Source organism: Colletotrichum jinshuiense, chromosome 7 (genome assembly GCF_051148585.1).
Source record: "Colletotrichum jinshuiense chromosome 7, complete sequence".
Lineage (NCBI taxonomy): Eukaryota > Fungi > Ascomycota > Sordariomycetes > Glomerellales > Glomerellaceae > Colletotrichum > Colletotrichum jinshuiense.
Window position 1 is genome coordinate 1,750,612 of NC_139314.1, and position 17,521 is coordinate 1,768,132.

The 17,521-nt window shown below is 59.2% G+C and overlaps 2 protein-coding genes across 2 annotated transcripts; both read left to right on the forward strand.

The window, feature by feature from the left end:
• Positions 1-357: 357 nt before the first annotated feature.
• EsH8_VII_000454 (small subunit rRNA maturation protein UTP4) lies at positions 358-3,065 on the forward strand (the record flags this gene model as incomplete). Its single annotated transcript, XM_083270587.1, has 2 exons — positions 358-1,357; positions 1,417-3,065. 2 exons carry the CDS (start codon positions 358-360, stop codon positions 3,063-3,065), a joined length of 2,649 nt encoding a protein of 882 aa, XP_083128144.1.
• An 8,936-nt stretch (positions 3,066-12,001) lies between these two features.
• On the forward strand, positions 12,002-13,477 carry EsH8_VII_000455 (peptide-N4-(N-acetyl-beta-glucosaminyl)asparagine amidase; the record flags this gene model as incomplete). The annotated part of the gene is made up of 2 exons (XM_083270588.1): positions 12,002-12,543; positions 12,610-13,477. The coding sequence occupies 2 exons, from the start codon at positions 12,002-12,004 to the stop codon at positions 13,475-13,477; spliced, it is 1,410 nt and encodes a 469-aa protein (XP_083128145.1).
• Between the last annotated feature and the right edge of the window lie 4,044 nt (positions 13,478-17,521).

Here is a 17,521-nt window from a genome sequence, read left to right on the forward strand (position 1 = left end):
ATCACCGTCCCTGACCTTGGCACTCCCTCTCTCCCTCTGTCTCTCTCTCTGTCTCTTTCGTCCTCTCACCTATCAACCGGCGGGGTGGAGGGGCATCTCAGCACAGACCACACCTTAAATCTTTCATCCCCCGAACGCCGACAAAACTTTTTTTTGGCAGCCGCGGATTTTTTTCCAGCAGAAGCCAGGAACAGAGAGTGCAAGCTGCAACCGCCAACATCGCCAGCCTCACCACCCCCCACGGCCGCATATCGGGCAGCTCTTCCTCGCGCTCCTTGTTGATAGTCGTCGCTCGCAATACCAATTGACCGATCATCCACAGTCGTTCAGGCCACGAGGCCACCGCATCCCCTCGCAATGGATCTCCATCGCTGCCGCTTCGTCCCCTACCCGCCCTCCGCCATCAACGCCCTCGCCTTCTCCCACGCCTCCGCCCGCTCAAAGCAACAGGCTGCCCTCTCTCGTCTCGCCGTCGGTCGCGCGAATGGCGACATTGAGATCTGGAACCCGCTGGCCGGCGCCTGGCACCAGGAGACCGTCCTCCGCTCCGGCGCAGACCGCTCCGTCGACGGCCTCGTCTGGGTGAACGAGCCCGACGACGACACCTCGCTGCCCTCCACCGTCATTCCCGGTCGCTCCCGCCTGTTCAGCATCGGCTACACGTCTGCCGTCACGGAATGGGACCTCTCCACCGGCCGCCCCCTGCGCCACGCGAGCGGCCAGCACGGCGACATCTGGTGCCTGGCTGCCCAGCCTCCCGCCTCGCCCTCCGAGCCCGTCACGCGTCTCGTCGCCGGCACCATTGACGGCATGCTCGCCCTGTACTCTGTCGAGGACAACGAGCTCCGCTTCCAGCGTCTTCTCGTCAAGTCGCCGACGAAGAAGGCCCAGATGGTCAGCATCGCCTTCCAGTCCCGCCACGTCGTGGTCGTCGGCTGCTCCGACTCGACCCTCCGCGCCTACGACATGCGCAACGGTTCCATGCTGAGGAAGATGGCCCTCGGTGCCGACTTGGCCGGAGGTGCCAAGGATATCATTGTGTGGAGCGTGAAGGTTCTGCCCTCCGGGGACATCGTCTCGGCCGACTCTACCGGCCAGGTCTGCATTTGGGACGGCAAGACATACACTCAGATGCAGCGCATTCAGAGCCACAGGCAGGACGTCCTCAGCCTTGCGACCAGCGCCGACGGCACCGCCATCATGAGCGGTGGCATGGACCGTCGCACCGTTCTGTACAAGAAGACGTCTGGCTCAGGCGCCAGATGGGGCAAGGTCTGGAGCAGGAAATACCACGAGCACGACGTCAAGGCCATGGCCTCGTTCGAGAGCAGCAAGATGAGCGTTGTCGTGTCGGGAGGTGAGTAACGCGTCTCCGTACGGCAGTGTTATTATGTCAGCTAACTAAACCCCCGAAAGGCCCCGACGCATCCCCCGTGATCCTGCCCCTCAAGGAGCTCGGCCGCGAAAACCACAGAACCCTCTCCGGCCTTCCGCAGTCGTCGCCCCTCGTCAGCGCCCCGTCGGCGAGGTTGCTGGTGAGCTGGTGGGACAGAGAGATTCACATCTGGAAGCTGCAAAACTCGTTTGATGGCCTCTACAACGGCAGCGGCGCGGAAGGGGACGCCGACCTGGAGAAGAACCGCAAGCTCCTCAAGACCATCCTTGTCAAGGGCGAGTCCAACATCACATCGGCCGCCATCACCCAGGACGGCTCCCTGCTCGTGGTCGCCACCAGCACGGATGTCAAGGCATTCAACCTGCAGCACCAGAACCCCACCAAGCCCTCGGACGTGAAGCTCGCCCAGGTCCCGGTCCCCAAGGCCTTCTCCAACGGCGCCAGCAAGGTCATCCTGTCCCCCAGCGGCAGCTGGCTCGCCGCGGTCCAGGAAGGATCCAAGGTCCTCGTCGCCAAGATCAGCCGTGACGACGACACCGTCACCATCCAGAAGCCCCGCGTCGTCAACCGACTCCGCCGCAACATCCCCAAGCACCAGACCTTGGGCGGCCTCGGCAACTACGAGAGGAGCGTCACCCACCTCAGCTTCTCGCCCGACAGCCGCATGCTCGCATCTACGGATCTGGCCGGCTACATTGACACATGGGTCCTGCAGAGCCAGCAGGACGGCACCCCCGAGGACAAGGCCGACGACGCGTCAGCCTCCTCGGACAGCGATGACTCGTCGAACGAGGAGGAGGACAGCGCCGCTACTGCAGCAGACGAGCGCTGGATTCGTAACCCCCGCGCAGCCCTCCTGCCCAAGCTCCCGGCGCCGCCCGTCGTGCTCTCCTTCTCGGACGAGACGACCAGCGACGGCACCGCGACAGACTACACCCTCGTGGCGGTCACGACATCGTGGCACATCCTCGCCTTCCACCCCGTCGCCGGCTCCCTGACCTCGTGGTCCCGCCGCAACCCCATCTCGCGACTCCCGGCGACCATCCGCGACACCCGCGACCTGGCCAAGGGCCTGCTCTGGCAGGGACCGCGCGTCTGGATCTACGGCGTCTCGTTCCTCTTCATGCTCGACCTCTCCCAGGACCTCGCCGCGCCGACGGGATCGATCGACCCCGAGACCGCGCTCGTGCACCACCAGAGCCAGGCCGGTATCAAGCGCAAGCGCAAGGGCGCCGAGAGCGGCGCCGGCGCGCGGATGGCCATCGGCTCCATCGTCCCGCAGCAGGTCGACCGCTTCGTCGGATCCAAGGCCCGCAAGGAGTGGCAGGACGACATCGAGAAGAACGCCGCCAAGGACGAGGACGCCATGGACGTCGACGACTCGGACGACGACGACGAGACCAGCGAGAGCGAGGGCGGCGAGCTCGCGGCCCTGCGGAACCGCAACCAGGAGACGCAGACCGAGGAGGGCGCCGAGGGCAAGACGCGGTGGTGGTACACGTACAAGTACCGTCCCATCCTGGGCATAGCACCCCTCTCGAGCCCCGGCCCCAATAGCGCGGCAGCCGACGGCGGCAACCCTTCTCTGGAGGCCGTCCTCGTCGAGAGGCCCATCTGGGAGGTGGACCTCCCCGAGCGGTACTTCGGGTCCAACGAATGGGAGAGGTAAAAAGACCTCATGCTCCGCTGCGAACCGGCTCAGAAGAGGGGTCGGGGGGAGGAGAATCGAGTGAGACGAAGGCCCAAAGAGGGAGTGTGGTGGGCATACGAAGGCCGGAGAGCCAGGCAGATCGACATGATGGTCAGGCGGGCGGTTCTGTCTCTCATCTCCCCGAGTCCAACGAGATCCCAGTTCAGCCTACGCACCATCTCGGTCTCCTCGGCGCTACTATCTCTTCTATCTCTGTCCTCCTCTGCCGTTTGTGTCTTTTTTTCTGTCCTTCCCGGTCTCTCGTTCGCCTCGCTCTCATGTACTTAGGAAGAGGGAAGCAAGTTGTCGGCCAACCCACCCGTCCAAAGAAGGAGGGGAAAACGGAAGGATGGAAGGAATGGGGGAAAGGATTCATTGTACATTCATCTTGCGTACGCATCTATTATCCTGCCCGTGTCTACTCTAGAGGAATTGGACAGGACACGCTCACATGTCGTCGAATTGGTTAGTCATCAACGCAAGGTTTCGAGTGGGGAAGGGGAGGCGAAGAGGCGTGAGTGTGCGTGTGTGCGTGTGTGCGTGTGTGCGTGTGTGTGTGTGTGTGTGGTGAGGGAACGGGCAGTTGGGAAGAGGCCGCGCATGCTCGGTTCTTGGCGGTGAAGGAAATGGCCTGGTCGGCCCAAAAAAAGTCATGTTCCAAAGGGGGGGGGGCGCGTACCCGATTCCATCCGGGACTGTCAGGTATCTCTGTCTCTCTGTCTTCCCTTTCCTTTCTCTCTCATGTCAGCAAGGGCGGTATAGAAAAAGTTGGGTTTTTTATTTTTATTTTTATTTTCATGTGGTTGGAACAAGAAGACGCGGAAGAATAAGACGAAGAAGCAGAAGAAGAAGAAAAACGTAATGTGCGGTAGACACCATTTGGGGTACCAATACCAAGACCAGATACCATTTCGAGATGAAGGAAGCCAGCCAGACAGACAGACGTCTAAACCCTCTTGTGAACTAAGCCCAGCCATCACCACCACCCCGAATCCCCTACCCCCATGTTTCTCTCGCGAAGGGAGGCTAGCAGTTAGTACACGATATCCTTCTTTTCTCGCCCACCCGGGTATGTAGGCTGCTTTGACCCATAGGCAAGGAACAAAAAGCTTGTGTAGCAGCAAAACGAACGGAAGACTCCTCCTGCCGTGGCCGTGGCCCGGCCGTGGACGCCGTTTCCCACACACGCCCCCCCTTTCCCTCTTCTCCTCTCGTTTCCCATGGCATTGTAGGGGAGGGAATCGAGTGGTGAAACCTCCACGGGCGGGGGGGTACTGTTATTGGGCCGAGAGAGTGAGGGAGGAGGGGTGTGTGTGTGTGTGTGTGAAAGGCCTTCGTTTCTTTTTCTATGCCTTGTTCCTTTTCTTCTTCATCGCCAATCGCAATCTTCTTCCGCTTCTTCTCTCCGGCTTTGTTTGCGGAATCGTTCGTCTCGTGTTCGGCTCATCTCGCAAACCCGCACCGCGCGTCCAGGCAAAGCGGACGGGCCAGAATGCCTACTCAGACAGACGCACACGCGCACACGCAAGATGGATCGGCCAGCCAGCCAGCCAGCCAGCCAGCCTACCTGCCAAGCCCTGCCTGCTCGCCTGGTAATAACAACAATAGCAATAATAGCAGGTAGTAAAAACCCGCGCAAGAGAGCGCCCCGACAACGGCCAGCCCGCCCTCGCGTGGTCCCGGACAGCACCCTCCTGCCCTCCCCCATGGACTACGCGGGAAGCAGGACACAAAAAAAAACAAAACAAAAAAGTGAGACCACGTACCATACATGCCCCCCTCCCTTGTCCGAGTGAGATAGCGCGGCTCGCTACGCAGCCTTGTACGTATTTTCCTACCGCGGATATCGTACGCAGTGCAGTGCGCACTGAGTAAGGGACCGGGAGGGGAGGGGGGCGCGGCCAAAAGAGAACCACCACACGGACGAACAGGCTTGCGACTTTAAGCTTCAACCTCGCTTTTGACACCTTGTCGCCCGCCCGGCTATTGTCATCGTCGAGTGCAATATGTTTGACATCTTGGCGCCATAGCCCTCCGGTCTTCCTTCCCTCCTCTCCCTCTTCCTCCCCTCCCCGCCCCCGCCGGCCGGGACGAACATCGTCATGTGAAAGTATGTAATCAACGTCCCATCCCCCACAGTCCCGGTCATCACTCGAGGTTGTCGTCATCTTGTTGTTCTCTTCAGCCCTGAAAAAAGTTTTATACACTTGCCATGGGTATGTGGGCGGGCAAAACCAAATCAAACTGGAAAGAGACGAAGAAAATAGAGGCCGCCATGGGGGTCACGAGAGTCGGGATCCACGATAGCCTCAAATCCTCTCCCGATCCGGCAATTGCGCCCCCCTCTGCCTCTCTGCCTCTGCCTCTTAACACGGGGTCCAATGTCCGCTTGGCGTCGTGGCCATGGTGGGTACGCGAGTCCGAGCCGCCGGCAGCGCCGCGCGCGCTCGACCGCCCGCCCACCCGTTGGGTAAGGGTCGAATGGCACGCACAAAGACCCGGCTTAGTCAACCTCCACGAAGCGTAAGACGAAGGAAAAGAGGGGAGGTGGCCCCTATGGGGAATAAAAGACGACCGGGGGGTGAGAGTGGTTCAGAACCGTTTCCGTATCCGTTGTTCGAGTGTGCGAGAAAAAAGGACGGCCATTTTGCCCAGGTTACCAATACCTTAATATCTCGCCAGTGGGCGAAGCGAGAATGGGCAGCTAGGTGCGGGTATCGGATACGCTAGCGCAAGAGATGTCTCTCTTTCCCAGGTCTGATCTGCAAGGATGGGGGGGAGGAGAGAAAGAGACAGAGAGAGGAGGGTCTAGGGTACGCGCGTCCCGCTTGAGTTTCCCTTTGCACAAACCACAACGGGCTGGGTCAGACCACGCAAGCGGCCCTGGCAGGCTTTTGGTAGGAAGGCCCGAGAGAATAGCAGATCGACGCCAAGCAAACTTTTATGTCCCTTTTTTTGGTTCTTTTTGCCCGTTTCCTTCCTGGTTCAGCGTGGCCAGCCAGTGCCGTGACACTTTTGGGTGCGGACAACCGCAGAAGACTGGGGGTCCAAAATGTTTTCGAACAAACGAAAGCACGACTTGTGTACAACTACTGCAGCAAAAGGTCCCCCCCGGAAACTCGGGGGCGGGGCAACAGTGGGCGGCGGTGAGGGAAAACCTCAGAGAAGGGAAGGACGCAGTGTGAGAGGGTGCTCACCAGGTGGGATGAAGCGTTCGTCATCTCGACATTGGGATCACGGCCACCCGGTTTCACACATGAGAGGAAGAGGCAAATTGGGGGCCAAGAGGTCATAGGAACACGCAGACCTTGGAAGGGGTGGGAGGCGGAGTTGTAATTTGGCTGACGCTCGCAGGTCCTGAGTAGACGGCACGTCCTGGACGGCACGAGTCGACGTCTTGGCGACTTGCGACAAGAAATGACTGGAAGGCGGGAGGGATTCGTCGTCCTTCTCATTTACACTAGCAACATTCGCCTAACTCGGAGTCCGGCTCTCAACGCCAGGTCCTGAACAGCCCCAATCAGTTACCGGGACGAGTCGGGCGATGCCGACCTGGGCCAGGCACCATGGGCCAGTTCAATCTATGCCCGAGGGGCCATATGAGACTTGTCCAGGTGGTTTTATGAGTCGTTCGTCCCATTGTGGAATGCCTCCAAAGCACCCCCAACGGCGGCCACGGCCATTCTGCCGGCGTTCCCACTTAGGCGTTTCGTTTCCCATCACGACTTCTAGACGAAGTAGGGTTTTTGTCTACGTCCTATCCCCTCAAAACACAATCCAAACTGAATGAAATGAAGTGTCCAAACTCAGGAACCGGGAGGTGGGAGGAGGTTCAATTGGCCGGTAACGAATGCAGGCCCCCTTGGCAGCTCTGCCGAAAGCCGATACGGGCTGGGAGCAACGGGTTGGTGGTTTTCACTGAGAACCACCCGCCAGGAAGCTTGGGCAATGTTCTCCTCTTGGCCCCGACATCTTTGCTTTCTAATTTGTGAATAAGACAGGATGGTGAATCGGAAAGTCGCACCAGACAAGCGACCTGGCAGTTCGAGACGAGAAGGAGTGCAGTCTGGTGTGGGGTGGCAATGGGTTTGGAACAAACACGCAAGCCACCATTGGGAGAGCCGACGTGAGACAAGGTGGGTGACGCGTCACTGAGCCGCCAAGACCCACGCCCCGGGGGGTCGGCGCATCGAGCACGCACCCAAAATGGCCGCCAAAGGAAAGCCATCGTGGTCGTCGATCAGGTGCTCTGTTCCAGACTCTGGGGACTACCTAGAGAACGGGTCCAAAGAACAATGTCAGATTTGGAATCGCCGGGACGCAGTCCGCAACAGATATCCTTGCCATTCGGTGATGGTATATTGAACTCGAGCTCGAGATGCCAAGAATTGGCGATGGGGGTTGACTGCGTCCAGACTGTGCTGGAATAGGGTTGACGGCGCCCGAGAGGACGCGGCGTACGGATGGTCTTTGGGCATCTGCCCCAGCATTTCGTCGCTGACTCGTCAGCAAGCTTGCCTGAGGACGATGGCCTTCTTCTTCTTCAAAGCGCCGTCTGAGAAGTGCCAGCAGCTTGGTTCGTCTCATCAAAGTCAAATCAATCTGTCCGGCGGCGTACGCATACAGAGTACATGGTGCGCGAGTCGCCATCGTTGGTATACGACAGCAGTCGATGGCCCGCCACGGGCATTTGAGTTGACGAGAACGGCTGGAGAGTCCACCCGTTGACGCAAGTCCGCGTCACACGCAAATGAAGATTTGACGTGGGATCAGACTTAAATCGGGCGAGAGTCTATCGGGGTTGGAGAGCTTATCATTGATGGTTCAGCAGAGCGGCCGCTAGGAGGCTTCGGGAAGACCTTGCCGCCGCGGACCCTCTAGGGACGGCTGTCGATGAAGTCTGCCCCTAAAGAATCGGGCACCATTGTCGTGCACACGGACGAGGCTATTGACGTCCATCAAGCAGGCCGAGTGCCGTCTCGTCGGCCGCGATGTCGCATGAGTCGGGTCCGTGAGGACAGCAACACGATGCGGGGATCGGGGGAAACGTGGCCAGGTAAATTGGACGTGTAATGTGCATCCATCGGGACCGGGACCAGGAGGGGGAAACGAGGCTGAGCGGGAGGCGAATGAGGCAGGGCCTTGCGTCCGGGGGCTTTCGATGGCCAGGAGTACCTGAATACATTTGAGTGTGTACCTGACTGAGGTAGAGTGCGGACGGCCGTCAAGCCCCTGCAGCGCCTCTGCCGATGGGAACGAACAGCCAATAGGAGACGACGTGAAGTAAAGAGACTGAAATAGAGGTGTCGCACTACACTGAAGCTTCTTCTGGTGGTTTTTTTCTGTTTTTTCTGCCCGGATCGAGTCGCCGTGGTCCTGGGTGCCCAGCAGTTTCCGGAGGACACTAGCCACATGCGTGGTTCAAGCCCCAGGACAATTAGATGGCATAATGCAGTTGGATATCGTTGGTTCCAGAAGCATAACCTTGGGTTTAACGCTGGGCGGCCAGGGCCGGCAGACAAAGTTTAAGGGTCCAGCGGCCGCGAGAGGAGGCGAAAGGGGCGAGGGCCGAGATCAAGACATGGAACCGCGAACCAGTGAGAAGTGACTGACACGCGGGGGCTGCACTTGTGTGCCGGAGCCGAGTCGTCTTATCACGGGATATTAAGCACATTTCTAGAGCGACCCGTCTTGGCTGTTGGTTTGATAGTCGGGGGTGGGCGGTCTCACATGGCGAATCCCTCATGGACGACTGAGATGCCGTGCTGACTGTCGTCTTTGTTATTATTGATCGATTTGCATCCGCCAGGCTGCCAGGCTGCCAGGCCAGGGTGGGCTGACTGGGCGATTTGGCGATGAGGGGATGATGATGTGCAGCGGAGGAGATGAGTGATTGGCGATGGGCAATTGCTGAAAGGGGAATGAAGGATGAAAGGGCCGAGGACCAGCCGGAGTTGGGAAAAAGTTAGTGGCGGCGACAAAGTGGTGTGCGACACGAGCAAGATGGGATGCGATGCGATGCGATGCGATGCTTTTGGTCGCTAATTAGCTACTACTTACTGGCCCTTTGGCTCATTCATGTATATCGCCTCTCATCTGCTGCTGCTGGCTGCAAGTGTCGCCAGACGTGGACGCTCCTGGTGCCGGTCTGACGATGGCGAGAGGTGTTGCCAGCTGGCGCAGATGTCGGCGGCAGCAGCAAACTCGCTGCGTCGTAAGCGTCCCCGGCCGGCAGCCGCTTGGCGCCGGAGCTCGTCTCTTCCGTGGGCCTCTTCCCTCCCCAAGGTTCTGGTTCAGTTACAGACAGACAGAGGAGACGTCGGTCGCGCTGTCTCAGAGTGTGCCTGGGAGGGCGCCTTGGAGGGAACTGAGCGGCGCCGCCGTGCGTGAGTAGGTGTGCTGGAGCTGGAGCTGTGTGCAGTGCAGCCAGTGTATGCTGGTTCTGGTGGTGCTTCCACTGCTGGAATACAGTTTCCCATGGTGGGCGGGCTGCTGCGGCGCTGAGAGTGAGGCGTGAGGCAGCTGAGCCACAGATCTGGGGCGACATGTGGCCAATCGCAAATGGCGATTCAGCGGGCAGCGGCTTGGCCCTGGCTGAATCTAGGCTGGGCATACGCTGGAAATAGACCTCAGCCACGCCTCGTCATCACCCATTTCACAGTTCGGGGGCTCCAGACTCCAGTCACTGTGAGAGAAAGTGTATGAGAGGGAGGGGAAGGGGAGCGATGGGGATGGGGAGGGGAGGGGAGGCCTGGCCATGGACCTGTAGTGCGTGCTCGACACACACTCTCGCTCACCTGGTTGGGTACGCTGTACTCTGTAAGGTTGAGAGGGGACCTGGCTCTGGCCAGTGACAGGAGCTTTAATTAGGTACGCGGCAGAGGTACCGGTACATGGAGCATCGCCCCCGTCCCGAGTGTCTCGTTCTGCCCGGCCTGGTCAGCGCTGCTGCTGCTGCTGCTGTCTCCATCTATGTCGTGTATCGTTTGTCGTCGTCGGCCGTCGTCTGCCTGCGACTCGAGGCTGCGTCGCCCAATTGACTCGCGGTGCAGTATTCGTAAAGGCTTGTGCTGCTTTTCCACATCATGTAAATTGCCTGAGGGATAATGTCGACGATGCTTCTCTCGACGAATGCCCACATCCCGAGGCGAGAATGGACGCAAAGAGAGAAGAGACGTTGGCCAAGGTCGTCAGCCTCGCTCGCTTTCGCAATGCAATTGCTAAGGTTGCAGTGCGGACCAGAGGCAAAACCCATCAGCAGCGCAATCTCAATTTCTCCAGAATGCAGTCAGTAAATTGCTTGATTGCGTACGGATCTCCGCCCCCCAGCGAGCGTCGGCCGTCGTCACCGGCAGGATTGCGTTGCCGGTACCGTTGCCTGGTGTCGGGTCCTGCTTGCTTGCCCAGGCTTGCGTTGCGTCGCTCTGCGGGCAAAAACAAAAAAAAAAAGATGGAAAGCTCATTATCCTGCCCCTCTGCTGAGCCCGTCTTGGCTTGGCGCGAGTCTGGTATGTGGGAGGACGCACGGGAGGGCTTATCGATAAGGTCGGCGGGCGGGCGTGTGTCGTTCGGGGGGCTCTACCTATTCGTACACACGCTACATAGCTACACCACGTAGGCAGGCCGGGCTTCCTATTCCAGAGCCAGAAGCAGAGCCACCAGAGGCAGACGGGCATTCGTCACTGTCGCCGATGCCGTAAGGCCCGTTAGCCGCGTCCGACCCTAGTCCGCAAGCGAGAGTCGAGGGGAGTGAGTGAGCGCGAGAGAGTGGAGTTGGACGGGTGAAGCGAGAGGTGGTGCCGGGTCTTGGTAGCGGTACAAGGGCTCTTCTCCTGCGGCGAGGTACCTACTGCAGTGTATACGTACAGTACATCCCCGCCTGCCCTGTTTGGTTACTTTTGGAGGGAGCGAGAGAGAGAGAGAGCGTACGAATAGTGTGTAGTGTAGGGTCAGGGAGAGCGTCGTGGTACGTGCCGGGGCGGATTGAGCGGGATCCACTCCTCAGCGATCTGGTCCGTGTCATTGGCCCCGGCTGCACAGCTTACGCGTAAACCGCCCATGAGGAGCCAGCCAGAGGGCAGCGTGCGTATGCGGCCTTGCGCTTCGCACTCCTCCCGCTCGCTGCCCACGCCCACACGCCCACGTCCCACCCCCTTCACTCTCTCTCCCCCCCCCTGGCACCCTTCCACTTCCCTTGCCTCCTCCCAGTCTCTATTCTACCAACACCTTACGCAACAGACGTGGACGCTACCTTTTTTTCGCCTTGTCTGACGGATACCGCTGGCGTACGTTGCGTCCGCTCTTTGTTCTATTCCCCTGGCGGCCCACTCCCCAATCGTACCCTCCTCTCCGCCCGCTACCAACCCTTTCAACACCCCCATCCCCCCCCATCCCATCCCTTCCCTCTCGACACCGCACTTCGTTCATCTACGAATTCGATTTCGATCTTTACCGACCGACACGGCACACTGGCTTGCGAAGAACACAATTCTTCCACCGCCTGCCATCGTCTCGACCATCACTGGCCGACGCTGACCCGACCGACCGAAAAGTCGACCACAACCCTGCCGGGCTAGGACCTCGACACTGCCAAGCTGGGAATCAAGAGCTACTAGAGAGTGTGTACGGACTCGGAGGACGGAATACCAAACCAAACCAAACCACCAACTGGTCTCGAGTGGCAAACGACACCGACGACGACATTACGACTACTCCTCACGACCACCCACGCCGACGAACCCGACGACGCTCATTCTCTCCCGCATTAAACCACCTCGTCTCCGCCGCCCTGATCTGACACGACGATTCAACTACCTGCCGACTACTGGGAGAGTTCTGTCGAAGACTCTCCACCCGTCCCTCCCTCCTTCGACACCCTCGACATCCACGTCCATCTTATCACCGACTCCATCGACATGGACGGACACGGCTACCCGCCCGGCCAGGGCCCGCCCAACCCCGATGGCGAGTACGGCGAAGAGTGGGCTCGCGATCTTCGGGTAAAGTTCGAGTCGCTCCTCCGTGACAAGCGGATGACCGAGCTGCGATCGACTTCCCGACAGGGCACCCCCCAACCCAGAGAGAGCGCGAGCAGTGCCAACCTCCGCGGCCTCGCATCACCGGGCCACGGCCGGCCTTCAACCTCCCACAGCTCGACGTCCGTGCCGCCGACACCACCCGCCTACACTCGCCACCTACCCAAGATCCCCACCCCTCCCGCGGCCAACGACCGCGACTCGCAAAAATTCCGCAACCTCATGATCAGCCTGTCTCTGACCCCGACCAAGTACGAGAACCCCGGCTTGCTGGACGAGGCCCTGCAGTGCATCCCGCTCGACCGGATATACGGCGAGGCCGAGGAGGAGTGCCAGGTGATGCAGGCCGAGGCCGAGAGCATGGGTGATGGACGCAAGGCCACTTGGGGATACCAAGATTGCGTTATCCGCGCACTACTGAGGTGAGTTGACGGCCCCCATTCCCCCCCGTTTCCATCCATCGAATGTGTCCTAATCGTCGTCGTCAGATGGTTCAAGCGATCATTCTTCACATGGGTCAACAACCCTCCCTGCCCCGTCTGCCTCTCGCCCACAATCGCCCAGGGCATGACGGCACCGACACCCGACGAGAGCGCCTGCGGTGCGCTCCGGGTCGAACTCTACCGATGCTCGGCCGGAGACTGCGGCGCTTACGAACGATTCCCGAGGTACGGCGATGTGTGGCGGCTGCTCCACACCCGCCGAGGACGTGTTGGCGAGTGGGCGAACTGCTTCAGCATGCTCTGCCGAGCTGTCGGAGGCAGGGTTCGCTGGATCTGGAACGCTGAGGACCACGTCTGGACTGAGGTGTACTCGGAACACCAGAAGCGCTGGGTCCACGTCGACGCCTGCGAGGAGGCCTGGGACAACCCGCGTCTCTACACCGAGGGCTGGGGCAAGAAGATGTCCTACTGCATAGCCTTCTCCATCGACGGCGCCACCGACGTTACCAGACGCTACGTCCGCAAGACGGAATTCTCGGCAGAACGGAACAGGTGCCCCGAGGAAGTCCTGCTCTACATCTTGAACGAGGTCAGGGGCATCCGACGCAGCAACATGGCCAAGGACGAGAAGTTCAGGCTTGAGAAGGAGGACAGCCGCGAGGACCGCGAGCTCCGCGGATATGTCATCAAGTCGATTGCCCAGGCCGTCACCGACCTCGTCCCCGGCATGCCCAGCCCGTCGAGCAGCACACCGCCCGTCGCCCAGGCCCCGGCGAGGCGCGACGATACCAAGCTGCCCGCCGAGCAACCCGGTAGACAGACGGGCTCCGCCGAGTACCTCGCCGCCCAGGCCAACGCCAGGCATCACCAGTTCCCGCCGCACGACCCGAGCCGCCGCCGAGACCTGCCATGAAGCGTGAGCGCAGCTTCCGCGACCGCTTTCCCGAACCAGTCTGGTGGCGCGGCCACCCGACAAACTCCGCCGACCTGAGGCCACTTCTTTTGCGGCCTGGCAATATCTGCTACTTTTTTCAAGATACCCAGCAGATGCCAGGATCCTCATACCTCCCTAGCCTCAAGGTCGTCGCCGTCTCCGCAGCCATGGAGTGCGGTTTTTTGCACGCTTTGTGCAGTACCACCATCAAGGGCAATGATAATATTTTCTATGTCTAATCTACCAAACCTACCTACCTAAATACGATACATCAACCAAACAAACGGCATCATAGATCGGCGCTCCGTCCCTACATATCAAACCCACATCCCCCTCCACTTCCGCCGAACCTACACACTGTCACTTTCAACCTCTTTGATACCCCTCGGGTCTCTCTGGTTCGGAGTACGGACTGTATCTATCAAACATGAATCATTTTCGCTTCGTTTCCTTTGTCCAAAAATTTATTTGCGTTGGATATTCGCTGGGTGTCAGCGGCACAGGGCGCAACCACGGGAAAGGCAGGGCTTGCCTGGTCGATTTTATATACATCCTACCCCGTACATCACGGGGCAGAAGGAAGAGGAAGCGGGCGACGGCGGGGCTGGAGCCAACGGACAGGACAGTCATGGCTCGCCCACGCGCCGGGCTCCTCTCGGGAGGGGGAGGGGCGTTCAGGGGGCTCCACATGTATGCTGGATTGTGTTGCATCTTCCGAGTCTTTTGCATGAGCGATGAAGGGCACCAGATGAGCTTTCCATCTGGCCGAATGGAGTTGACGATTGAAGAAGTATTTTACCAAAAAAGATGTACTTGTCCCCCCCCGCATGTCCCTCGATGGAGAGGACAGACAGATGGGGCGGACTTGGGACCGCGAGCTTGAGAAGCCATGTCCGCAGGATTAGAAGCAATTTTCAACCCAACATTTCAACTGTTACATGACATGACCCTATTGCATCGTGACATTCATTCCGACACCCCACGTGCGCTGACGTACGTCATTTGACGACGGTCCGCGGTGAAGCCATATCACATTAGTGGATGAAGCAAGTATACTGAATTGCCTCAATGTCGGTGAGCGACCAAGACGGACCACACCCACGTGAAAAGGCCCAGCAACCAACCACCCACGGTGTGGATTCGACGTAGTCAAGCCGGCCGGCCGGCTTTGCTGGCTGCCCGCCCTACGAGCCCAGAAGAACCCACCCCGAACCTAAATAGCCCACTTTTGCACAAGGGCCAAGACGGGCGATGGAAGGTTGCGTCTTTTCCTCTTTTTTCCCCCCCCCCCAATTTTTTGTCTTTATAATTTTTTTTTTTTTTCGTCCAATCTTTGTTATTTTTTTAATTGTTCCATGTCTGCTTTTTTGTGTTTTTATTTTAAATCTTTCTCCCCCCCCCTCCCCCCTTGTGACAGAGAGGAGGGCGTCTGGACGGAACCCGCTATCCATCCCACTTATGCCCGCCCGGTTCTTGTGTGTGTATGTGTGTGCATGTGTATACCTGGCATGCGTTGGAGATGGGACACCCGTTTTTGGCTCGCCTGGTGCCGGGTCGTGTGTCGGCCAAGATGTGCCAAGGTGCCAGAGCCCGGCCGTCTCTCTTTTTCCGTCTGGGGGGGGAGAAGGGGGTTCTGATCTTCTGGGACGGGCTCTAACCTATTCACCTACCTACCCTCTCTACCGGTTTTCGCCCGGGAGGAGGCCGTCTTTGGGGGGGGGTCGGGCGGGTTTTTCGTTGCCCGTGTTGTAGATAGTGCACTTCTTGTCTCCCCCCCCCCCCCCCCCCCCTTGACGTATTTTTTCCTTGCTGCTGCTGCTGCTGCTCTTGGCCGGGAATGACGAATGACGCAGTGGACGGGCGGTGGCCAAAGTGGTCTGTCCGTCCTGGTCTCTGCGCCAAGCGGGCTTCACTACGTAAGCTAAGTAGAGTCGAGAGAGCGCGGCCTAGGTACGTGATGACAGCTGCCAGGGGTGGGGAGGGGAACGGGGGACGAAAAATCTTGGCAAGGCGAAGCAGAAGCAGGCAGGGCAGGCAGGCAGGCAGGCAGGCACGTGTAGTGGGCGACGATGGGGATAGTTCTACACTGCAGAGGCAAGGCTGGCCCCGTTTCTATGGCAAGGAACCGCCCCAAGGATCCTTCAGCCCCCCCCCCCCCCCCCCCGAGAAAGGTGCGCGCCCATTCAAACGGAGATTGTTCATTTTTGGACCCTTCCCCTTTTTGGCCACTTTCGTCGCCGGGAAAGGATTCAATAAATAAAAGCAGACGATGGGGGTGAGACGAGAGCACAATTGGCACACACAGCATGCGCCGATGATGGGAAGAGAGGGGGGCGGCGGCGGCGGCCCTTCAGGGGAGGGAGTTGGGTGAGATGGACAAACGCAGATTGATGGAAAGTCGGCGCCGGGTTGGCGTCTTGGCAATCCGGCAGTGCAAAGCTGCAAGACGGTGGGGAGAGCGCGCGAGGAGGAAGCGACGGCGACGACGAGGGGAGCTCGGGATGCTCGTCTCCTTGTTGGTCGGCGGCCCGGCCATGAGTGCATTTTTTTTTTCCTGCCCTCGCCCTTTACATCACCCCCTTCCCCCTGCACACTTCCTTTTCTTTGCTCTGCTTGCAGGAGACCGTGAGGAACGGCGGTTGCTGCCGCTGACATACCCGAGGTACTTCGTAAAGTGTAGCAAAGTACGAGATTGGGGATCCCCTCTCCCGCGACCCGCCCAGCTGTCATCCGCGCGCAAACGCTTGTCCGGCGGGGAGGGGGGTGAGTCCACGTGAGAAAAATGAAGGGGGTAGGGAGAGGGAAAGGGAAATGGTGGGCCCGGCGAACCGGTGGTTTGAACGTCTTTTTTGTCCGACTGTACGGTATTTAATTGCACACGTTTTCTTGTCGGACTTTTTTGGTGTTTTGGGCAGTCCGGGTGGACTCTTTGGTGGGTTCGCGATGATCAGTGGTCAGGGAAACGGGCGTTGAGGAGTGCGTGAGTGAGACGGGCAGAGAGAAAGGCGGGGGGTCTGATTGGTCGTACCAACGACTGGTTGTCGAGCCTTGGTGATTACGAGACTACCGTACGAGGGAAGGGGGTGCGGGCCTTGGCCGTGTTGTCGGAATGTGGGGGATGCAAAATGGGCAGTGGGTAAACTCCGAGCGGCTAGTGAATTAAGGCTTGCGCGTTGCTGTAATTGCTGTGGCTGCCCCCCCGTTCCGTCCTAGTGGCGCGCCGTGGGAGGGCAGTTCTGGCTGCCGGTGGGCTCGGTAAAGGAGGTCCGCAAAGGAAATAAGATGAAGGAGTGCCACAACGGGTTGCGCGCCCCACCCCCGGCCGGCTGGTTTTGCTGCACTAGGCAGACGTGTTGTAGATATATCAGATGGGGGCAGTCCGATCGTTATCGATTGAGTGGGTTGGGTGTGCGTGTGTGTGTGTGAATGTGTGGTGTGTCCGAGACAAGGCTGATGTTGGTTGGGGACATGGGTTCGGGGTCGGCTGCATTCTGCTCCGAGGCTATGCTTTTTCTTGCATCTGGCGAGATTACGTCCGGCTTCTTTGTCGTCGAGGTGTGCCGAGTGGGAGGGGGGTTTGCGAGGTGGGCGTTTGCTGGTGGGCTCATGGTCGTATCACCTTCTGCGTCTGGCAATTTTAAAATATGCCATGATGTTCCCGCCGGCTCTGAGATGTGGGATATTGGGCCGTTTCGGGTGTTATCTCTTCGGCAGATTCTTCGGGCCGTGTTCTCTCGCAGACATGCGCACCTCGACCATGTGGGAGACCGGAAGGCACGGCGTCACTACCACCTGTTGCGGGGCCCTCGGGGCCCGGTGGAAAAAAAAATGAGTTTTGCGAGCCGGTTTCTCGGCGTCTCGTCTTTCGATGGGGTCATTGGTTCTCGTTCAGAGCCGAGTAACTCTCGTAGTATTTCGCCTGAAGAATTGTTGGATTATTGGACTCTGCCCAATATGCAGCCGGGTCAGCCCTGGCTCTTCAGTGTCACCATCTTGCCCTGATGTTAGCCAGAATAGTAGATG